The 23,989-nt window shown below is 45.1% G+C and overlaps 1 protein-coding gene across 1 annotated transcript in view; it reads left to right on the top strand.

Annotated features, from left to right (window-relative positions):
* The window catches only part of Fam60a (family with sequence similarity 60, member A), a 32,999-nt gene extending 15,645 nt beyond the window's left edge, over positions 1-17,354 (top strand). The window contains exons 3-7 of the mRNA XM_005407132.2: positions 5,329-5,476; positions 6,895-6,994; positions 8,480-8,606; positions 14,301-14,451; positions 16,911-17,354. Of these exons, the coding sequence (XP_005407189.2) occupies positions 5,349-5,476; positions 6,895-6,994; positions 8,480-8,606; positions 14,301-14,451; positions 16,911-17,070 (666 nt within the window). The 5' untranslated portion in view covers positions 5,329-5,348 and the 3' untranslated portion in view covers positions 17,071-17,354. The remainder of the gene's footprint in view (positions 1-5,328; positions 5,477-6,894; positions 6,995-8,479; positions 8,607-14,300; positions 14,452-16,910) is intronic.
* The last annotated feature ends 6,635 nt before the right edge of the window (positions 17,355-23,989 follow it).

A 23,989-nucleotide genomic window follows, 5' to 3' on the forward strand; every position in this document is an offset into this window, starting at 1 on the left:
GCCTGCCTGGCAAGCGCAAGTCATGAGTTCGATTCCCGGTACCAGGGGCGGCGGGGAACAGGACTCTAAAAGGTGGAATTGGGGAAGTTACAGTGAGGTGGTTATTGGAATCCTTTAAAGCCATACATAGGAGCCTAATAGATGCTGCCTTTATCATAGTGAGAACCCTCTCTATGTCTCTTTTTTTCTTTTTGTAGCATGAAAGATTGAATTTAGGGCATTAAAGCTACATCCCTGTTCTTGGACAGAGAAATTTAAAATTTGTGAGCAGCTAAGTTGCCCAGGCTGGTCTCAAATTTGTGACTGTCCTGGCTGCCTCCTGCCTGATTGGAATTCTTGGCCTGTCACCATAAGTGTTAAATTAACAACCTTCTAAGATTTAAAAGACAAAATTCTGGACAGAATTAAGTTCTTCACCTTTTCACCTAAATCCGTATTAGAGAGGGCACTATAGACTATAAGTTATGTTTTTATTTCAGTATTATACTGTTTGCTGGTTGGAGCTTAAAATCAAGTATTTAGTTCATTAACTTGTAAGAGATCATCTTTAAGCTTCAAATTAGTCATCGTGTGTGTGTGTGTGTGTGTGTGTGTGTGTGTGTGTGTGTGTGAGAGAGAGAGAGAGAGAGCGACAGACAGACAGACACAGACACACTAGGGATTGAACCCAGGACCTTCAGAACATGGAGCCATATCCTTAGTCCTTTTTTTACTTTTTTTGTTTTGAAAGTTGCTAAATTGCCCAGGCAGGATTTGAACTTGTAGGATCCTCCTGCATCAGCCTCCCAGAGTGCTGGGATCACAGGCCAGAAGACTTCTTAAATAGCATTCCCTCAATATTACTGAGAAAGAAAATTGTTTTTCTTTCTTTTTATTATAGTCAATAAACTTATGAATGTTGGATTAGATGTAAAAGCAGACATCCTTAATCTTGGACTGTACAATTTCACAACTGTTACAATACTTTTAAAATTTGAGGATATTTGGTTGACAACTAGCTTTTTAAAAAGTGTGCCGGGCGTAGTGGCGCACACCTGTAATCCCAGCACTCAAGAGTCTGAGGCAAGAGGATCATTGCGAGTTCGAGACCAGGCTGGGCTACAAAGTGAGCTCAAGGCCAACCTGAACTGCGTAGTGAGACCCTGTCTCAAAAAGACCAAAAAAAAAAAGTCAGTGAAAGTACTATAGCAGATGTAAGATGCTGTACAAGGACCATTTTTGAAATAGTGTAATCAAGTTTATTGAATATACTTTGTAAGACCAGCATGAGCCTAGATGTCAATGTTACAAAGCGGTTCCTGGCTCACTTAGTTTGATTATATCTTAAAACTGGCTGATCAGGTTAGTCTTGTAACAATATATACTATTTGATAACTTCGTTTTATTTTTTTTATTTTTTTTATTTTTTTTTTGCAGTACCGGGGATCGGGGATCGAAGTCAGGACCTTGGGCTTGCCAGGCAGGCGCTTATGCCACTGAGCTATATCCCCAGCCCCCTTATTTTGCTTTTTGAGAGAGGGTCTCACTGTGTAGTCCAGATTGGCCTCAAGATCACAGCCAATCCTCCCTCAGCCTCCCGAGTGCTGGGATTACAGGCCTAGCCTATTTGGTGTCTTTTGCAAATATCATCACTACACGTAATCTGTAGAAGGCAGGTGACTTATTTTAAATTTTTTTACATGACTATTTTAAGTAGATTTTTAAAAGTTCTTCCTGTTTGTTGGCTTTATGTCAAACTTAATTTTCTTGGGCTCTCCCCTAACATGATTGTGAGTAGGATTGTATGGGTTTGTTTTCACCTGTAACTCTCGTGAATTATGAAGCAGGGTGTACAGTATTAGTTTCCTCCTATTAAAACAATGGTAAAGCTGGGTGCGGTGGTGCACACCTGTAATTTCAGCATTCCCGAGGCTGAGGCAGGAGGATTGCTTAGAGTTTGAGGCCAGTCAGGGCTACATAATGAATTTAAGACCAGCCTAGAGTACATAGTGAGACCCTGTCTCAAAAAACAAAACAAAACAAAAAGTGGGGAATGACGTGCTTGTGAGAATAAATGCAAAAGGCACAAAGCTTAGTAGCTGACCACGTCGTTTGAAGAAGTAAGAAAGATTGTTCTGGAGGAATCATTTACTGTTTCACAAATGCAGGACCAGGAAAGAACCAACCATCAAGTTGCTTGAAAAACCTGAAATCCAAAATTTAAAGTGGTTGTGCCACACCCAATCTGAAATATGCATTAAGTTGGTTTCAGCAGTCAGTTTGTGTCCTTGGTTTTCCTCTAGAGATTTGGTAAGGTTTTTGTTGTTATGTCAGTGAGTTTATGGATTTGGTAGAAATACTTTGAGTTAATCTCAGGGCTTCCAAAACCTCAAACGGTTAAACACCAACCATTGCTTAGCTGGGTTGCTGTAAACAAAGCCCAGAGTCAACTCCTGAGTATTTGCTGCAGATTCCCAGGCGCCTGGAGGGTGCTGGGGTGGGTGCAGGGAGGCCGAGTTGGCCTGTCGCCCACAGTGGCTTTCTAGGCTCTTCCTGAGCACGCTCCTTGGGACAAACCCTGCGCGTGGATCTCCCTCAGGTTCAGGTAGAAAGAAGAATTTTGTCAGGCAAGTGAACTGCCAGGATAGTTTCCTTGATACGTTTAAGGATATTCCACAATAGCTGTTGATTAAAATAAACTCAGTATTTAGCAGTAGGCGTAGCATTCCTGTATGGCTGGCCAATGTGGCAGGGGGTCCAGAGTCCCCCTCGGGGAAGACAGTCCTGTCTCGGCCCGGCTTAGATTCTGAGTAGTGTGGCTGCTCTGTCACCTTTATGACGGGAAGGAAGCGCTCGTGCGCCGTGGCGGGATTTAGTCTAGGCACCGCTGGAAGGAGCTGGCCTGTTGGAGTGTGTGCTTTCTTTGTCCTTGAGGAGAGGCTGAAGTTTCCTGAGCTATTGATGATGACTGCAAGGGAACTGTGGAGTTGAACTTTAGGGTAGGGTGTGGGCATCGTGAGACGTTTTGCTTTAAAACAGGAACATGGAAATTAAAGCAGTAACTTCTTTACTTTTTGGTTTTAATCTGCTGTCATTTGACCCTGGTTTTTCCAGAGCAACACGTGGCCATTTTCTTGGGAAGCCATTTTCTTTTCAGTTATTACATGGGTTTGTTAGATTGAAAAAAATCTGCCTTTTTTTTCCTGCCTTGTTTTTTAGTAAGTGTCATTTTACTTTTTCTTACATGTAGTATACTTTAAAAAAAAAAAAAATTCTCAAGCATTTAACTAAAATTACTATAATTAAGAATGTGTATCCACAGCCTTTTAAAAAATTACTTATTTTGAGGCAGAGTCTCACTTACATAGTTCGGGCAGGCCTTGAACTCACAATGTAGCACATGCTGGGAACTTGCAGTGATCTTCCTGCCAAAGCGTCCCAAGTGCTGGGTTACAGGTGTGCACCACTACACCCAGTGTAGGTTTCACTTTCAACAGCATCAGTGGCCTTCTGTCTTGTCCCACCACTTCCTTTGCCTGCCTCTCTTAGTACCAAAACATTGAAGAGGAACACTGATTAATAGTAGCTCACTTCAAGCCAGGCGGGGTAGCGCATGCCTGTAATCCCAGCACTTGGAAGGCTGAGGCAGGAGGATCCTTGCGAGTTTGAGGCCAGCCTGGGCTACAAAGTGAGCTCAGGGCCAGCCCGTATAGTGAGACCCTGTCTCAAAAAAAAAAATTTAAAAATTAAAAAAAAAATAGCTTACTTCAAAGAAAAGCTTTAGTGTTTAGCTATTAAAATTATTTTATTTTATTAAAATATAATCATTTTAAGCTCTTTTTAAAAAAACTTTATAAATCTTCCATTTAATTTCTGACCTGTTTGGCTGCTTCTGGGCTTCACTTTCATTGGTCTTGCTAGGTGGGGTATACTGACCAGAGCTGGAGTGGAAGGGTAGTCTAGAGACAGGCCCTGAAGTTTCTGTTTTGCTCATATATTTAAATTTATTTCTAAAATAATGTTAGAAGGATGATGCTGTGTGGTTGTAACACTTAAAACCGGCGCAAAGGTGGCTGGTGTTAGTGATTGTCTTGTACTGATGCCTGTCTGATGCTTTCATGATAGTTTGTAGTTGGACCCTCACATACCACCCTTTGGACTTGTCTGTTGGGCTTTGGCTTTGGCTTTTTATCACCTCTCTTAGTCCAGGTGTGCTGGTGAGGTTGGCCTATGGTTTGGGTATGCAAATGACATCTTGAAGTAGAGGTTTACTGCCAGCTACGTTTTTGTGTTGAGCCCTAGAGAAATTTCTTTCTTGTTTAACACTAATGTTGAGATTCTTCCCCCAGAGGAATTACAGTTTATTTCACTCTACAGTTCTTTGGGTTTTTTTTGGTTTTTTGGTTTTTTTTTTTTCAGGACCAGGAATCGAACTCACGACCTCGCGCTTGCCAGGCAGGCACTGTGCCACTGAGCTAAATCCCCAGCCCCACTCTACAGCTCTTTGGATGTTTACTTTCTACAATTAACTGTTCGTAGGCACAAAACTTCGTAACTTCTATAAACAACCAAGGGGCAGAGCAATGATCAGGCAACATGAGCTCATTCTTTTTTTTTTGGTTTTTCTCCGGTACCGGGAACCGAACTCACAACCTTGCACTTGCCAGGCAGGCGCTTTTGCTGCTGAGCTAAATCCCCAGCCCCGCTCATTCTTAATTAGTATTAATGATTGATGGAATTATTAATCCTAAATTCTAAGTTTGGATTTCTGGGAATTTTTGATCCTCTTTTCAGCAATTCCAGTGCAGGTCCAAACTTTTTAGAACAGTCTGTTTATCATAGAAGAACTGAACACACACAAACCGTTTTCTGTGGGCAAAGCAAGCAGTGTGGGTTGATGCATGTCGAGCTACTTGTGCACTTGGTATCGTAGTGGTCATGGTAAATGCACAGAACTTCCCCAGGGGAAGTTCAGGCACAGAACAACGATGTGCCTTAGAATGCATCCTTAATTGTGTATGATTTCATCATGTACGAGATTGTGGGAGAGCTTATGGTATTTCTTAAAACATGGTTTGAGAAATGTTTTCCACCTTCAGAACTTGTGTTGAGGAGAGGAGAAGGAGGTAGTTAGTGGAGGCTCCTTAAGTGATGGAGTGTTGTGTGTGTTGCTGCACTTGTCTTGAGAGTTCAAGAATGGAGGCAGATCCAGGAGGGCTTCCCCGGAGCCTGCCTGTGTGAGCTGATCATAAAACCGCAAGTAGTTTAGGGGGTGGAGTGGAGCAGAAAAACCCTTAATGGCTTGTTACAGTCCTCACAAAGCTGTGTCAATTCCCCTTGCCTTTACAGACTGCTGCCCAGAAGAAAAGATGTTTGGTTTTCACAAGCCAAAGATGTACCGAAGTATAGAGGGCTGCTGTATTTGCAGAGCTAAGTCCTCCAGTTCTCGATTCACCGACAGTAAACGCTATGAAAAGGACTTCCAGAGCTGTTTTGGGTAAGAGCAGCTGGTGTTTGTACTGTCCTTAGCGCGAAAACAATCACAGCATAGGGAAATATTTCTCAGCAGAGCAATTGGAGCAGTGTGCTAATAATTTTTTAAAAAGCACTTACGTTTTAGTCCAGGATAGTTAGGGCTCCCCTTCTTAAAATGAATCAAAGCATACCGACAGCCTACCTTTTACAGATTAGTAGGGGCTGCCAAGTTGTGCGCTAACTAGACAGAGTATCTTGTTGTTAATTTCAGGGTACATACAGGGATTTTTAAGAATTACCTTTATTCTCCCTTACTAATTATGGTATTGATTTTCTAAACAGAAATATATTTTAACCTAACTTGCTGAGGAAGATGACCTTAAGACCTCATGTTCTGCCCTGAAACCTATCAGGATATGTTCGCTTTTATTTCATAATTTCATTTCTCTTTTGATGATGAACTTCTGCTTCATTGCATGGAATTTATTTTCCAACCAGTGCCTCACTAAATGTGTTGGGCCATTTACTGTTAGAAATTAATTTCATCACTTTTTTTTGGTACCGGAAATCGAGCTCAGGACCCTGTGCTTGCCAGGCAGGTGCTTGTGCCCCTGAGCTATATCCCCAGCCCTCACTTTTCTTATCAGAACATTTATTGACCACTTACTGTTGTTAATCCTAAACTTAGTAATTACTGTATGTAGTATTTGAGGGTTTTCAAAAAGTCTGTGCTTACCATGCCTGTTGGTTTTGTTTTGGTGGTAACAGCGAAATTCTTCCACTGCACTGAGCTGCATCTCCAGACATTTTTATTTTTTTGAGACGGTCTCATTCAGTTGCTCAAGTGGGACTTGAACATGCCACCCTCCCTGCCTAAGCCTACTTCATAGCTAGAATTATAGATGAATACCATCACTCTGGACTATCGTGTCACATTGTTTTCTAAAGGGTAGCGTTTTACAGATTAATGAAATACCTACAAACTTCAAGAAAGATTAATTAGACACTGTTAAAACCATGGCAACCTTTTTTTTCTAGACTTAGTTTTACAAGCATTTTGTTGATTGGTTATTGATTTCCATGCTGGAAAAATTTGCTTTTATTCTAAAACTACCAAGTTACAACTCATAGAACTGGTCCTTGGTTGTGTACAAATTATATTTCTGAAATATACTACAGGAATGGAAGAGCCAGGTTATCTTGAATGATTAGGCATTGTGCCTATGTTGCCAGGGATGGTGATACACTTTTGAAGTCCTGCTTGAGAGGCTGAGGCAGGAAGATCACTGAGTTTGAGGTCAGCCTGGACTACATAGTGAGACCTTGTCTCAGAAAACCAGAACAAAACAAAACAGAAGTTGTACCTATCAGCCACAGATGTACTTGCTCAATTCCTCTAAGGTAAAGGGCAGTGACGAAGGTTTGATGGTTCTCTCCCAGGTTGCACGAGACTCGCTCAGGAGACATCTGCAACGCCTGTGTTCTGCTTGTGAAAAGATGGAAAAAGCTGCCAGCAGGATCAAAGAAAAACTGGAACCACGTTAGTGATCTTCCTCTTTCCTCAGTAATTCCCCTTCTCCCCTCCTGCTGCTGCTTCACTCGTAGGGATTGGACCCAGGTTGTGCCCCTGGCTGTGTCCCCAGCCCTTTCCTGCTTCCCACTTTGAGGCAGGTTCTCCCTGAGTTGCCCAGGCTGGGCTTGTCCTTGGTGATCCTCCTAATTTGGCCTTCAGAGTGCAGGCAGTACAGGTGCGTGCCACCTTTCCTGGGCACTAGAACTTTTCACAAAATATGATGCTATGGACCACGCTGTTTGGGTTTTTGTGTGTTTGTTTAGTTCCTTAGTGCTGGGAAGGAGGCTCTGGGGAGGACCTCTGCACATGCTAGGCAAGTGCTTTACAGCTGAGCTGTACCCAACCTCAGTCTTCCTCAGTTCTTTTGTGCCGTAGCTTTCAGAGTGTGATATTTACAAAGAATACTTTTTAAGTAGGGGGCATTTTTCTATATCCCTTTACACTTCTGCTACACCAGCCTTTACTGTTGCATTATTGGAGCAGGCTTTAGTAGATTTGTTACCTTATTAAATATGAGTTTATTTAGTGCCATATTTAGAGGAGATCCAGATTTGGATTTTTGAAAGTGAAGGTGCCCTCCCTTTTACACAGAAATCTGCAGAGATCGATGTGAATGAGTGTGTGTAGTGCAACACCAGGGCTGGGCCTTGAGGGTCCGGATGTAGGGAAAAGAGTGCAAAGACGGTCTGGTCTCTTCCCTCCCAGCCACTCTCCCCTGTTTACTAGTTTAGGGAAATGTTCTTTGCCTTGATTTGCTTCAGTCTAAAATTAAGACTAACGCAGTAGCCCCCTTGCTGCTTTGTGGTAAAATCAGAAGTATATGAGAGCTTTGTAAATTGTAAAACATCTTGTAGAAATCTTAGTTATTAAGCTTGCTTAATGATGGTGATGATGTGCAGTACAGGTATTTGAACTGAGGACCTTTGCTCTGAGCTACGGCTCTGTCCTTTCATTTTTCATTTCAAGCCAGAGTCTTTCTAAGCTGTCCAGTCTGGGCTCAACTTGCAGTCCTCCTGCCTCAGCCTTCCAGAATGCTGGACTCACGGGTGTGTGCCACCACACCAGGGTGGGCTTGATTGTTTTTAATCTAGTTGGATCAGCCAATAATGATTAACCCCCACACGCACATCTATTTAAAAGTGTTTTCCAGCAGTCTTGTACTGTTACTCACAAAGAAAGCATTAAAAACAACAGGAGAGCAACTCAGGAGTGCAGGGCGTTGCTGAGGGGTGGAATGTTTGCGTGGCGCATGAGTGCCTCTGGAGCGCTTCTCACCCCCCGAAGCCCCCATTGTTAGTTGTATTCATTCTTTATCTCGTGTGATGACGAGAGGTGCACAGCCTTCCGTGCAGAACGGAGTATGAAACCTCAATTCTCAGAGAGGCGTCAGTCTGAACCAGTACTTGCATCTCCTTTCTTAACTGATGTTAAATATTCAGTGTTTGCTTCCAGGTGGTAGATGCGAGGGCAGGACCCAGTCTGAAGACCACACTGAAACCAAAGAAAGTGAAAACCCTGTCTGGAAACAGGATGAAAAGCAACCAGATCAGCAAATTGCAGAAGGAATTCAAGCGTCACAGTAAGTCTGGTGTTGGGACTTCAGTAGTGAGAGTAATTGTTCAGTTCTTATTTTTGGTTGGGGCTGTTATACATATGTGTAGATCATTTTTCCCCTTACAGCTTTTTTAAAGAGACCATTTGAAGTTAACTGATAGAGTTGTTACCTTGTGACTGTGAAATCTTAGAACGCTTTTAGGGGGTATACCAGGAATCAAACTCATGGCCTCAAGCTTGCCAGGCAGGTGCTGTGCTGCTGAGCTATATCCCTGGCCATAGAACTGATTTATTTTTTATGAAGAAATAAAATTTCATTAAAAAAAAAAACTAAAAGAATCACAATAGTTAATACACTATGTATTGTTACCTTCAAAGTCTGTCTGATTTTAATGTCATAAAAGCATTATCAGAGTCTACTGAATAATGTCTTTATCAGCATCTTAGTTTTCTAGAAGGTGCATTTCTTTCTTTTTTTAATTTTTTTGTCTTTGAGACAGGGTCTCACTATGCAATTCAGGCTGACCTTGAGCTCACTTTGTAGCCCAGGCTGGCCTCAGACTCGCAACAATCCTCCTGCCTCAGCCTCCCGAGTGCTGGGATTACAGGTGTGTGCCATCACACCTGGCCAAAAAATGCGTTTCTATTTTGTTTACTTAATTTTCCTATGCATAAGGAAATTAAGTCCTGGAGATAGGAGAAAGGTGTGTATTAGAGGACAGTCTACAACCAACACGGAGATTTTTTTTTTTTTTTTTTTTTTAAGACAGGGTCTCACTACGCAGTTCAGGCTGGCCTTGAGTTCCCTTGAGCTCCCAGGCTGGTCTCAAACTCACAACAATCCTTCTGCCTCAGCCTCCCAAGTGCTAGGATTACAGGTGTGCGCCACCACGCCCAGCCCAAATCCCAGATTTTAGAAACAAACTTTAGAACTCATTATTCACAGATGGAGTACAGCCAGCCTGTAGGCTTTCAGGTTTAAGGGCGAGTGTGTCCTGTGGGATGGAGTGGAAAAAACAAATGTTCGATTAATAGCAGCTTCACGTGCTGTCATTGGAACCTGCAGAGGGGGTGGGGTTGTGTTCATGTTTGGGAATGTTTCAGATCCTGAGAAGGAGCCACATTGTGTATAATGTTACTGTAAAATATCTTCATCACCCTCAGGATGGGAGTTACCACTATTAAGTTAAGTATTTCTGTTTCTATAGCAAAAATGTAGAGGGGCGTTCACGTTAGGTGGAGGTTGGGGAGAAGGTTTGTCACCTCGTAGTCACAGTTCAGGCCACACAGGCCAACCCAGAATTGGAGCTAGCTCAGAACTGTTGGTATGGGTTAGGGACTTGTATGTGGAGCTTTCAGGATTTTAAAAACATCTGTAGGACCTTATTAGACAAAATGTTATCAGTCTAGAAAAATGGGTCATAATGCATGTTTTAGAACAGTGTAGAGACAGCCAGGCATGGTGGCACATGCCTGCACCCCAAGCGCTCTGAGAGGCTGAGGCAGGAGAATCACCAGTTCTAAATCAGCCTGGGTACCTAGGCAACTTAGTCAAACCCTATCTCAAAGATATTTTGGGACAGGAGTTCTAGGGGTATAGCTCAGCGCAAAGGCCCTGGGTTTAATCCCCAGTGTGACCCCACACATACGCACACAAAAAGACAACTGAGTTTACTGAGGAGGTAGAGTGGGACTATGAAGGACTCACGTTGATGCACTTTATGTACATACTTGCCTCGGTTGTTTCCACTGGAGTTTAAGACAGGAAGCGCAGAAAGCTAAGCCTTGACTGGATCGCCTAGTGGTTAGACGGACTTGAATTTTGGCATCTCAGTCTCAAGACACTGGGGTCTCTACGCTGCACTGGGTAAAGTAGTCTCTCGCCCACTGGCTGTGTTTGCTTCCGTGCAGCCAGCAGCTACCTGGCCTGTTCGCTGCTGGGAAAGATTGGACCTAGGGCTTCAAGGTCTACTGAGTTACAGTCATCGATGTATGACCCTGGAGTTGCTCACGTTTAAACACAGTCTCCTAGCCTGAGAAGTGACAGTCGGCCTGCAAAAAGGTTTTTTTGTAAACAACAATTTTTTATTTTATTTTTGTGGTGCTGGGGATCAAACCCAGGGCCTTGTGTGTGCAAGGCAAGAGCTCCACCACTGAGTCACATCCCCAACCGAAGCAACAAATTCTTTTTTTTTTTTTTTTTTGGTCTTTTTAAAAGAGACAGGGTTTCACTATGCATTTCAGGCTAACCTTGAACTCACTTTTGGGGGGGGCGGGGTTTGTACCCAGAATCAAATTCAGGACCCTTGTGCTTGCCAGGCAGGTGCTGTGCCACTAAGCTATATATCCCCAGCCCGTTGAACTCACTTTGTAGCCCAGGCTGGCTTTGAACTCACAGCAATCCTGCTTCAACCTTGCCAGTGCTGGGATTAGAGGTGTGTACCCCTACATCTGGCCCAAACAACAGCTTCTTGCATTTTTTTTTGGCATTCTTTCAAAAACTTGTAATGATTTCTGATTCCTGTGGAATAAATGTTGTTAGGTTCCTGGAGAGTCTCTGGAGGTCCTATCGCAGGGACGGTATCTCTGGACTGCATCAGTTTGGTGCAGTAAAGTAAGCAAAGTGGTGGAAATGTCTTAGCTGTTGCCCCCGCCTGCCTGCCTTGTGCTGTCTACCTTTCCAAACCCTACCTGATTTTCAAGACTTCTAAAATTAGAGTTATTTGAAGAATTTCCATAGAGTCCACTGTGAATTACTTGGAAAGTTTAAAAAATATCCCACTAGTCTTATTCCTTTAAAGCCTGCTACTTTTGAGGATTTTTTAAATGAAATTGAATGCTGTTTATATTGGAAATAAATGAACGTGTACCTGTTAATGGTACTATACCATGTTTGGTTGATACCAAACACATAAACAAGCACCATACTAATGGTACTTTGTTTTACATGTTTATAGTTTTGTCATTTTATGGTTTTGTTTTTGTTTTTTTGTCTTTTTTGCGACAGGGTCCCGCAATGCAATTCAGGCTGGCCTTGAGCTCACTTTGTAGCCCAGGCTGGTCTCGACTCGCAACGATGATCCTGCATCCTCAGCCTCGAGAGTGCTGGGATTGCAGGTGTGCGCCACCATGCCTGGCTGTCATTTTATGTTAACATTAATACAAACTTTTGAGCTTAATAGGATCTCTTCCCCCTCCCCCAGCATATAACAGCGTTTGGTGCTTAATAAGTATTTGATTATTCTCTGAATTTTTTATGTTTTCATTTTTCAATTTTTTTTGAGACAGGGTCTCACTATTCAGACTGGCCTTAAGCTCACTTTGTAGCCCAAGCTGGTCTCAAACTCGCAACAATCCTGCCTCAGCCTCCTAAGTGCCAGGATTACAGGTGGGAGCTACCATGCACTACTATTCTCTGAATTTTAGAAGATTGCCTTATGCATTTGCCCGGTAGATGTGGGTTAATTTTACCCTGTTTACTGTGTTGTTGGCTGTGATACAGCAATATTGTAGCCTTCTAGTGTAGGGACTAACAACCACGATACATTTCCTGGCTTTTAAATTTATATGAAGACTTTTGAGGAAAAGCCTGTTAAGTGAGATTTAGCCCTGCATCTGTTGAACTTTACTCCGAATTTAAATCGTGATCTGTTGTCTTCCCTTTATAGGTGAGGTGGTGGTTTTCTTTGGATGATTCCAAATTTCCTTCAGTTTTCAGAGGGTTAATAATGGCGTGTCTTGGCGTGAGTTTCTTGAGTTTGTCCCGTTTGGGGTGTTTGCACAGCTCAAGTCTGGTGGTTTGTGTCACCTGCCGCCACTGGTGACATTTCAGCCGTTTTATTTTGTTGCTTTCTCGCCTCCACCCTTCTCCCTCCAAGACTGCAGTGATTGTGTTACAGTCTTAGAGCTTCATTTGTTTTCTCTCTGTTCACACTTGGGTAATCTCTGTTGCTGCTGTTTCCTGTTTTGTTTTCCCGGTCCCACTTGCTGTTACGCCCCTCCACTAAGCTTCTTATTTCATTTATGGTAGTTTTCAGTTTGAAATTCTCCATTTGTTTCTTGATAGTTTGTGTTTGTTGTCCCCACCTATCCTGTTGCTTGGACCGAACTCTGGGCCTCGGCCCTGCTAAGCACGCGGCTCCCCCTGCACTCTGTCCCCAGCGTCCCCTCCCCTTTCTTAATGAGGATTTCCTGTGACTTTAGTGAAGCCACATTTCAGTTTGTTTCAGCATGTTCATAACTGCACATTGAAACATTTTTTGTCATGACTGCTTTAAAATCATCATCTAATAATTCTAACATCTGTCATCTTGGTGCTGGCATGTGCTTGCCTTTTCATTCAGTTGGAGACATTCCTGTTTTGTAGTGTGCTATGATTTTGGTTGGAATTATGGACATTTTGAAATCTGTCGTGAGACTGGATCTTACCGAACCTGTCTTAACTGGGTTATCTCGGAACCCCTGCAGCCAGGGAACAGGGACAGTGTGGCTGCCTTGTTTGTTGCTCCTTCCTTTGATGTCCAAGGTGGGGCGGGTTCTTTCTTTACCAGTGGAGAGGGTTCGGGCTCCCTGTGGCCAGGGCGTGGCCTCATTCGTGGTGGACCTTAGTGAAAGTCCTGGCTCTGCACTAGGCTTCTGGCCAGTACCCTGGTAAAAGTTCGGGTGTCAGGTGACAGGGTAAGATGAAGGTTGGAGGTCAAGCCTGCCTTTCTGGGCCTGTGCTGGGGCAGAAGGTGATGGTCCAAGGTTTTCTTTGCTGCTTAGTTGGAGTGGTTATTATCTAATAAAAGTTAACTGTCTGCTAGGCTGCCCCTTTGCCTGCCTGGTTCTCTGGCGGGAGTTCAGTGGCTTTACTGGGGTACTTGGGTGTGTGTTGAGGGTTGCCTGTTCCCATTTGCATTTCTGAGTTGCTGCTGCTTTATCTTCAAGTTGTGATTTTTGAGGGAAAGAGAAAGTCCAGAAAAGCTAGGGATTTCCCAGTGTGCCCTTCTTCCTTACCTCTGAGGTCTTGAGGTCCTTAGCGTTCCTATCACCTCTCAGAGTTGGTTTCGGTCTGTTTTATAATGTAATGTCCTGGCCTTTTTTAGTTGTATGAGCAAGAGGAAGAGGGGAAATGTATGGACTCCATCTTGCTAGAAGCAGAAATCCTTGTTTTCTCATAAAATTACTATAGGATGAATGTCTTCAAAATTAGCAGAGAAAATAAATTTTTTTTTTTTTTTTTTTGGTAACCTTTTTATCAACTTAATGTCTTACTGACTTTTTTTTTTGGTAGTAGGAATCAAATTCAGGGCCTCACGCTTGCCAGGCAGGCACTAGGCCACTGAGCTATATCCCTGGTCCCTGTCTTACTGACTTAGTGGTTTTTTTACTTCGATGGTGCAGAAGTAATATGTATGCAATAGAAACAGTACTGCAAGTTTCAAATAATGGTCTGTTCCTAAGCAAGCTCTGTGCATACGATTCTCTCCTGATGCCGGGCAGCCAGCGCGAACCAAGGCTCCCAGTCAGCCGCCACAGTCTTGAGGGCAGACAGCCAATACTCTATACAGTGTGCTGTTGCTGAGCTGCACTGTTTGCGAGGTGTGGTAAATATGTTTCCCATTTAGCATGTATTATAGTGAGTTTATCAGGATACAACCCTCTCCCCCTCTGCATAGAGCAGCATGTATAGTTGCGGTTACATATAATGAAAGTGAATTTTCTTCTTTCACTGCAGATTCTGATGCTCACAGTACCACCTCAAGTGCCTCTCCAGCTCAGTCTCCTTGTTACAGTAACCAGTCAGATGATGGCTCAGACACAGAGATGGCCTCCGGCTCCAACAGGACACCGGTTTTCTCCTTTTTAGATCTTACATACTGGAAAAGGTAAAAGCAACAGAAAATACCCTGTAATCAGAAACCCATCTTAATTACAGGCAGGAGTTTCCCACTTCTGTAGCAGCTAAATGGCATTTGGCAAACAGCTGATAGCACACATGGTTGGAGGTGGTTAAAGCAGGAATTGAGCAGGGTGTTGCGATTCTGTTTTTCCTCTTAAAATTGATTTAAAATAAAAAATATTTCTAGGTCCCTACATGTCTTGTAATGGAGGAGATTAGAAATTCTGACAGCTATCAGTTTGCTACCTAAAAAGATGCAAGTGCTAGACGTAATTTTTTTAAGTGTATAGCACCAAAATCCAAGAATAGGAAAAGAAAAATATTTTCAAAGGGAAAGTAGTTAAGGATTTTCTAGATTACAGAAAACAAATGCGAAATAATAAGAAATTTCACCCAGAAGTACATCAGTGAAACTGCAGAATATAAAAGGTGGAATAAGCTGGGCGTGGTGGTGCACCCCTGTAATCCCAGCACTGGGAAGTTGAGGCAGGAGGAGCGTTGTGAGTTTGAGACCAGTTTGGGCCACAAAGTGAGCTCAAGGCCAGCCTGAACTGCATAGTGAGACCCTGTCTCACAAAGACAAAAAAAAAGGAAATTCTGAGAGGAAATAAAGGGAAATAAAGTAGTAAGTAGTAGTTAAGTTTAAAAATGACAGTAGTTGAGATAGTTAAAAAAAAAGAATTACATGATGACTATTGACATTTATCTGGAGGTAATAAAGGTAATCTGGTTAAGTGTCCAGTGTCTTTCACTCAAGACTTAAAAAGGTGGAATGTGTTGTGGTGGTGCACATCTACAATCCCAGCATGGTGGGAGGCTGAGGCAACTTACAGAGCCCAACCTGGGCAAGACCTTGTTTCAAAAAATAAGTTTTAAAAAAGAGAAGGGAATTTAGTTCAGTGCAAAGGTTCCTAGGTTTACTGTCCAGTACTGTACCAGCAGAAGTTCTCACATAAATAGCTAATTAAGTGAAAACGTGTTCAAATGTTTTGATAATTAAGGCAGTTCAATTTAATTTTACATGCAGTAGATGAGTCAATACTATAGAATAATTTCTGTTGTAGAATCTTGGAGACTGGAAAGGTAAAGTGTTGATCATGGGAGTTGTCTTGGTTACTTTTCTCTCACTGCTGAGACAAAATACCCAACGCCCAGAATTAAAGAAGGAAAGGTTTATTTAGCTCACAGTTTGTGGAGGTTTCAGTCCATACTCGGCTGGCTCCATGGCAGAGGGCAACAGTTCACTGCGGCAGAAGATAGCAAAAGCAGCAAGCAAAAAAAAAAAAAAAAAACAGGAGAAGCAAGCAAGCCTCTTTCCTTCCCTTATATTGTATGCAAACTACCTGCCCCAGGGCGGGAGTAGTACCCATAATCCCAACATTGGACCATGAATCAATGATGAACTGTGGAGGCCCGCCCCATGACTGCCTGAGGCTTTCAGGAGACATCCAGACACAAACCCTAACCAGAGTGAATAGGTATAACTGTCTTGGCTAATTGGCATTGCTGAGTAAAGTTGAAGGTGCTCCCCTTCGTACCCTAACAGCATAACCCAGGGAACAGTGTTAGGGTGTGTACACTGAACATGTGCCCCAGTGTTTGTCATGGCAACAGGCATACGCAAGAGGGAGAACGAGTAAACAAAACTGGATAGCACGGTAGCATATTGTATGTAACAATGAAATACAACCCTGTAACTACGTTTGAGTCTGTTTCTCAAGGTTGAGCAAAAGTTGCCAAATACAGTGGATTCTATTTGTGTGAGTGTTTGTGTAGTAGGTAATCTAGCAATATACAGTATTTAGAGACAACCAGCAGAACCAGCCGAGAGCAGTGATGGTGACCCTTTTAGAGCTTTCAGTGATAACAAGCAGCTGGCTGTGGCACATGTCCCATAGGCTTGCCATCACTGTCCTAGCGCCAAGGGAGGCGAGACAGAGTGGGGTGTGCCTGGAGAGGCTTGCGCGTGGCCTTATGGGAAGGGATCTGCTTGTCCTCGGGTGATGCTGGCTGTTGTCAGTTTTAATGCCTTGTGTACAGTGATAGCCACATACACACTTCGATCTACACAGTTAACTCAAATAAAACCACCACCGCTATTTGCTTGTCTCTGGTGGCTGTACTGATTTCTTCAAGGACCTGAAAGTTTGGAAGGAAACAGTTAACTTTAGAAGCGGCCTCTAAAACTTGCTGCTGACTCTTAAATGCCTTCTTCCTCCCTAATAATCAAGAAAATTCCACAGTGGTCTTAAAGGGAGGGGGGATTTCCATCCCCTAGTCAATTTGCAGTTAGTCCGGAGTCTTTTTACTGGGGATATGATAAAATTGCAGAAGTAGAAACTCTTGGTCATGTTGGACTAGTAATAATAGTAACAGTGTGTTTAGTTTGGCTTGGTATTTAAGTTTCTGCTCCTAATATCTTTTGTTCTCCACTTTGCCCTTCAGACAGAAAATATGTTGTGGGATTATCTACAAAGGCCGCTTTGGGGAAGTCCTCATTGACACACACCTCTTCAAGCCGTGCTGCAGCAATAAGAAGGCGGCTTCCGAGAAGCCCGAGGAGCAGGGCTCCGAGCCGCTGCCCATCTCCACTCAGGAGTGGTGACTGAGGTTCGCACACAAGGGGGACAAGACTCAGAAGACCACAGACCAACGAACTGACTCCTGTTTGCAACTCAGATACCTGCTGTTCTGCCAAAAGACATTTCCTAGAATAGTTTTGAATGGGTTATTTCCCCCCAGTTCCACCAAACTCTGAAGCCAGTGTCTAGCTTACTAAAAGAAAAGTGTACATAATATTTAAGATGCTGAGTATTTCATAGGAAAGCTGAATGCTGCTGTAAAGTGCTCTTTAAGTCTTTTTTTTTTTTTTTTTAAATCCCCTTCTAATGAATGAAATAGGGGAATTTCAGGGGACAGAGATGGGATTTGTGTATGATAAACTGTATGTAGCTTTAGTCTTTCTATATTAAGAAGCCGTGGTTGGGGCATTTTTAAGATGGCTGGCTACTCTTGTTTTCGCTTGGGATAAATTTGTCATAACTAGGTAACAGGTAGTTGCTAATAATTTTGAAATCTTAAGGTCTTGCCAAGGTTCTGATGATTCAAACCTGTACTACTGATTATTAAGCAGGACAGACGGAGCTTTCTGGTGCAAAAACCTTGAAGGAGGGCAGTGATTTTAAAATACACAAAGAAGAGCCGGGTGTGGTGGTGCACACCTGTAATCCCAGCACTTGGGAGGCTGAGGCAGGAGGATCTCTATGAGTTCAAGGCCAGCCTGAGCTACATAGTGAGCTCAAGACCAGCCTGAACTGCATAGCGAGACCCTATCTTACTAAAAAAGGATACATATATATACACGCAACTAGTTTGGCCATGTGTGTTGTACCTTGGGTCACCTCTCTTTATGTCAATGTTTGATAGACCTTATGTGAAACTGCAAGCAGAATCAACTCCTCCCAGGGAAATGGCAGGTCTACAGGACAGGCAAGACACTTTGGGTAGTGCTGGAACATCACCACACACTGCTAGCTTGCCAGGCATCATGCAAGTCTTCAGGGTGCCACAAAACCAGGACTAATGCTTCTTGGGCGTGTTCTTAGAGGGCTTGCCAAGTGTGTGAAGAGTCGGCTTTGTTGGTGTTGCCTGACTGTTGGGTGACTTGACTGAAATCTGCAGCATTTAGTTTCAGCTCCGGATTCTTTCAGTTGACCTTTCTGAAGGTCTTCCCTGTGTAGAGTAGGTGTTTGCCTTGTTCTGACTAGGGCTTGTAGGGTTTTCACTTTGTTTAAAGTAAAATTTAGCAGAAGTGTGTGTTTGTGCTAAGCAGGTTGGTTTGGGTTTGGCTTCTTTCAATGAGGTTTCTGAACACGGAGATGAGCTTGGGCATGGAGCCTTTCAGTTCTAAGGTGCTCGCTTTAGCCTCTCACTTGACTGAACCCAAACCAAAGTACACCTGTTGCCTCTTTTCTGCAAGTTCAGGAAGAAAATAGCACCAGCTCAGACTTCCACAGTGAGGGAGGAGCATACGCTTGCCTTACAGTAGACTCAGTGCTTGTTTCCAAGACTGGATTTCTAAAATCGGATGTGTCATGTTAAGGAGTGAGCCACTTTTTATAGGCACCCTAAGGTTTTATAGCTCTGAATCTAAACTTAACATGTTCTATTCTTTTGGGAAAAACCCCACATACAGGAGTTGCCATATGCAGACTACATGAGACAGGCGGCTCCCCGACGCCCTGGGGTACTGCAGGAGTCCAGCCAGCATCATCCTCCCAAGTTGTTTTGAAATGGTTCTTTATGTACATTTTGGCTGCAGTATTGGTGGTAGAATATACTATAATATGGATCATCTCTACTTCTGTATTTATTTATTTATTACTAGACCTCAACCACCATCTTCTTTCCCCTTCCACCTCTCTTTGCCTGTAGGACGTACTGTATGTAGTCATGCACTTTGTATTAATATATTAGAAATCTACAGATCTGTTTTGTACTTTTTATACTGTTGGATACTTATAATCAAAACTTTTACTAGGATATTGAATAAATTTAGTCTTATTAGAAAATAAAAGGAGCTGTCTTGTGGCTTTGTACTCCACATCTTCCGTAAGAATAACTGATGTTCTTTCTTGGCCTTTACAGACGCTCAGTCGAAGCTCTTGGTGTTACTCCTGGCCATGAAGCGGGAAGCAGAGCCTGGGCTGTAGGGTCTTTTAACTGATGTGCACGATAACGAGCTTAGTCAGTGTTCCCTGTACTTCAGCGTCTGGGACATGGTTTCATTACGCCTAGTCTGCTCCTTACGGGTCATTTACATAAATTTACAGGACTAGTTCAGGATGATGAGGATTCCTGAGGTGTAATCCCTGTCAAAGCTCTGAAAAAAGACCTATTACCTGGTGAAGGTAGATCTGTGGACCAAGCACCCTGTCCTGCTTTTGAGGTTTCTGTTGTTTACTTGTGCTGGTCAGAACTACAGCCTCCTGAGTGCTAGGCAAGCGCTCTGGCACAGTACACGCTGGCCCTGCTGAGGGACAGTCAGGTGGTTTCATTGGCACTTACTGCAGGGGTCTCGAAGTTACTGACGGCCTTGAACAGTGGGAAGGTCGTAGTCCTGCACTGTCTACCACCGCGGAGCACGGTGCCGCCGCTCAGTGGCTGAAAGCCGTCTCCGCTCCGTGTCTGGCCAAGCTGAGCACGTGCTAGGGTCTTGCACGGTGTCAGCCACTTTCACTGGTGGAGTGCCACAGCCCACCGTGGCTTCGAGCTGCCTCTCCTTGCAGCTGTGGGGACGCAGCACCTGCCTTCGTGCCGGGAGGCGCCTCCCTTACTTGCCTGCCACGTGGGGGCTCCCTGCGTGACTCAACTGCAGCAAATGCACAGGGCCCGCCTGCCTTCATGACAGGCCTCAAGTCACGCCTGCGTCCATGGCGAAGACCCTTGTGAAGGAGTGAATACTGGTGGTGGGGTGTGGGTTCGTGGTTTGTCTGCCACAGCTTCCTATAGTTACACTTGTGTAGTGAGTGAAAAGTTCTTGAAACGGCTACTTCGCACCAGGTGCTTGTTTTGTTGGTTGGCTGGGTTTTTGTAGTCCAGGCTGGCCTTGAGCTTGGTGATCCTTCTACCTCAGCCTCAAGTAAGTAAAGGTATAAGGAAGTCATGGTATTAGAATAAAACGTACTTCGACTCCAAAGCATTTTGCTCAATCTTCCCTGTTTCCTCTCATCTCTCCCCTGTCCTGTCCTTGAAGTCCTGCTGTGTAGCCCAGGCTGGCCTCACACGATCCTCCTGCCTCAGCCTCCTGAGCACAGGGATTCCCTGCACCTGCATGCCTATTGTTACTTACATGCTGCATCTTCACTCTCATGTGGGAGTGAGGATCAGGTCCCGCCTTCCCTCCTTGCTGAAGGCTAACGGTGAGGGATGTGTTTGACTTCCCAGAGGGGCAGTTTTACTAACTACTGATAATGACTTTGCTATATTGTCTCTGTGCGGAAAACAGCCCTTGGGGTTCAGTGAAGAAAAGGATACCCCCAAAACTAATCCAGTAGCTGGAAACCCTTCCGCCCTGCAGTGAAGAGCAGAAGGTGCCCAGAGAGGCTCTTCGCCAGCACTTGTAACTGTCCAAATCCCCAGTGAAGCCTGTGCCTGGCACGCGTCTCTCGTGTCCAGGAGCTGGGGAGGGTGCCGTGAAGACAGGCCGTTTCATGGCCTCTTGTCCTCAGGAAAGGGTGGGAGGACACTCGCATGCATGGTGTCTCAACCTGAGGGTTGGGTCACTCACTGTGATCAGGACAGGGCTCTGGATCCAGATCCTTAGGCTCGGGACAGAGACTGCTTGCTCCACAGGTTGAGTGGGGGTCTTGGACACACTGGTCACGCTTCAGTGTAGAGGCGTGTAACATTCCGTGTAGAGAGGAGACTTGAGGCGGGCTCAGTGTCTGTTGGGGAGGGGGATTACTGCTTCAGGTCTGTTCTCCACACGTCCGCAGCTTGGGGTCGCTCCACCCTGGCCGGGTGTGGGCTTTTTGCAGCTGCAAGGAAGTGTGGTTGTTTTATGCTTAGGTTCTGCATTTAAATCTCAACAAAGCTGAGTGCAGTGGTGTACACCTACAACTCCGGCTGAGGGAGGCTGAGGCGGGAGAATCTTGAGTTTGAACCCAGGTTGGATAACTGAGACCCTGTCTCAAAAAACAAAAATGAGGCTAGGGATATAGGTCAGTGTGACCTCTAGTATCACAAAATCCCAAGTTCTTTAGCAAGGCCCTGGTAGTGTTAAAATGGGGCCCTGAACAATATTATTATTATTATTTTTTTTGGTAGCAACCATATTTGTGGCTTTTACAAAGCAGTCCGCTTTTGGTTCTGACCCCACCACTTTTTTTTTTTTTGGTTTTTCTGGTGCCGGGAATCAAACTCACGACCTCGTGCTTGCCAGGCAGGCGCTGTGCCGCTGAGCTAAATCCCCAGCCCCTATGTCCCCACCACTCTTAAGTGTTGTTGCTGGCTTCCTAGGGAAACTCCAAGCCCTCATCGGCCTTATCTAAGTTGAGATGGTGGCACAAGCGGGGGGCCCTGGGTCTCTCCGCCTCCTGCATCCCGCCAGGCCGCACGCAGCCCTTAGGTGACAGCGGGCAGGTCTCCCTCAGCGCACCCCACCACTCAAGCCCTCCCCTGTCACCGGGCTTTCATCGGGGGCGCTGGCAGGAGATGGCTGGCTTGTTTAAGTAGGGTCCTTTGGGGAAGCGTTAGCAAGGAGTCTGCTTGATTTCTGGCTTAGCGGGCGGGTGGGGGGGTTCTCCAAATCCTGCCTGGCCATGTTTCTGCTGGTGAAGTCGGTGCTGTTTCTACGCCGGGTCTCAAGGTTAGTCTGGTGACGCTATACCACGTGTACTGGCTTTGGTTTGTTAGGGGAGTCATGTGAAGGTAGGCCATGACTGTCCAGTGCTCACTGGTCTCCTGGGAGTAGGAGGGTTTCCCTTAGCGGTAATGTCTTTGCCATACCGAGCTATAGGGACGTGTCCACTGTCATCCGCATGGAATAAATTGGCCCCATTGGCCCCAAGACTTCCTCCATCCAGAATTAACCAAGCTTATTGGTTAATATCAGCAGGTCTAAGAGAATCAGCGGTGGGAGTAGAAGGCAAATCCAAATCCAAGTTGCTGGGCATGGTCGCACATGCCTATAATCCCAGCACTTGGGAGGCTGAGGCAGGAGGATCCTTGTGAGTTCGAGACCAGTCTGGGCTACAAAGTGAGCTCAAGGCCAGCCTGAACTGCATAGTGAGACCCTGTCTCAAAAAGACAAAAACAAAACAGAATCTTGGTGTTCACACATACACTTGGCTGTGTGACCTTGGACTTTTTTGATGTGTCCCAGCTGATTATCATGACCCATATCCTAGATATTTCTGTTTTGATGGTTTTTGAGACAGGGTCTTGCTAATGGCCAGCCTTCCCAGTCCTGGGATTACAGGTGTGTACCACTGTGTCGGCTCTGGATTTTTTTTTTTTTTTTCCTAGATTTGATTGTTTTGGGGGGGAAGAAGAAAAAAGGCCGTGAGGTGTCGCTAACCATTATGAAGCACCTAAGGCCAAGTCAGTGATGCTGAGATGGCCTTTGGTTAGGATGGAGATGCACAGCTCCCTCTCAAAGTACATTATTCTTTCGTAATTGAAAGATCTGTGCAGTAATACTATGAGACTTTTAGTAGTTTTTTTGTTTTGTTTTTCTGTCTATGTGGTTCAGTCTGCCCTTAAACTTTTTTTTTTTTTTTTTTGGTTTTTCTCCGGTACCGGGAACCGAACTCATGACCTTGCACTTGCCAGGCAGGCGCTTTGCCACTGAGCTAAATCCCCAGCCCTGCCCTTAAACTTACTATGTAGTCCAGGTTGGCCTCAAACTCACAGCGATCCTCCTGCCTCAGTCTCCCGAGTGCTGGGATCACTCACGGGCGTGCACCACCACGCCTGGCCTGAGACTTTTGAAACAGGCTTGCATTCAAATCCTATGCTAAATAGTCCTTTGCCGCCATCAAATTGCACATGACGCTTATTTTCTTGATTTCTCTCTGGTTTCCTCCGCAGAGCAGGCACGGGAGCTATGGAGCTTGCGTTTGGTACGAGTGAGCTTATTGGTTAATATCACCAGGTCTAAGAATCAGCGGCGGGAGTAGAAGGCAAATCCAAGTCTCGGTTTTTCTGCTTCCCGCATTCCGATCACTGGCAGTTTCCTGTCTGTGAGCCGGACTTGGAGGCAGCCCAGACTGCGAGGCCGTGGTGAGCAGCGTGGGTTCAGGAACCGTGCCTCAGCAGCACAGCCGCCCGCTCAGCCCCAGGTCCCGCCACAGACTCCTGCCTCGGCCTCCCAGAGCCCTTAGGCAACTGCGGGAGGCAGTCACTGTTCCCGCCCGCTTGCCTGAGCCCGAGGGCATCGCTCCCAGGCTGCCGGGGCTCCGCGCCGCCCTGTGCGATGGCTGTCCCCGAGCGTGGCCGGGACATCGGCGTCCCCGCTGGGAGGAGAGGACACTCAGGAGGCTGCCCCGGGAGCTGCCAGCCGCCGCGCCGGGCGGGCCGTGCTTCCCGGCCGGGTGTTGCGCAGGGACTGTCCACAAGGGGGAGCTGGTCCCGCGGGCTCGGGGCCCCGACTTCCGGCTCAGGGCTTAGCGCTTTTCAGGTGAACAAACTGACCTCGCGGCCACCCAGCTCCCGGCTGTGGAGCTAAAAGTGGAGCTGGGGCATTGCTTGGTCCACGCTCCGCAAACAGCCATTCAAACAAACAACGCACCTTCGAAACGCGTTACGGAGGAAGCCTGGAGAGTCGGTTTCTACTTCCCTTTGACCAAAACCAAGTTCTAGCGGGCTGGGGATTTCGCTCAGCGGCACAGAGCCTGCCTGGCAAGCGCAGGGTCGTGAGTTTGATTCCCGGTACCAAAAAAAAAAAAAAAACAAAGATCTAATTTTTTTTTTTTTTTTTTTCTTTTTGAGACAGGGTCTCCCTATGCAGTTCAGGCTGGCCT

The sequence above is a fragment of the Chinchilla lanigera genome, unplaced genomic scaffold (genome assembly GCF_000276665.1).
Source record: "Chinchilla lanigera isolate Chin_1 unplaced genomic scaffold, ChiLan1.0 scaffold00104, whole genome shotgun sequence".
In the NCBI taxonomy this organism is placed as follows: Eukaryota; Metazoa; Chordata; class Mammalia; order Rodentia; family Chinchillidae; genus Chinchilla; species Chinchilla lanigera.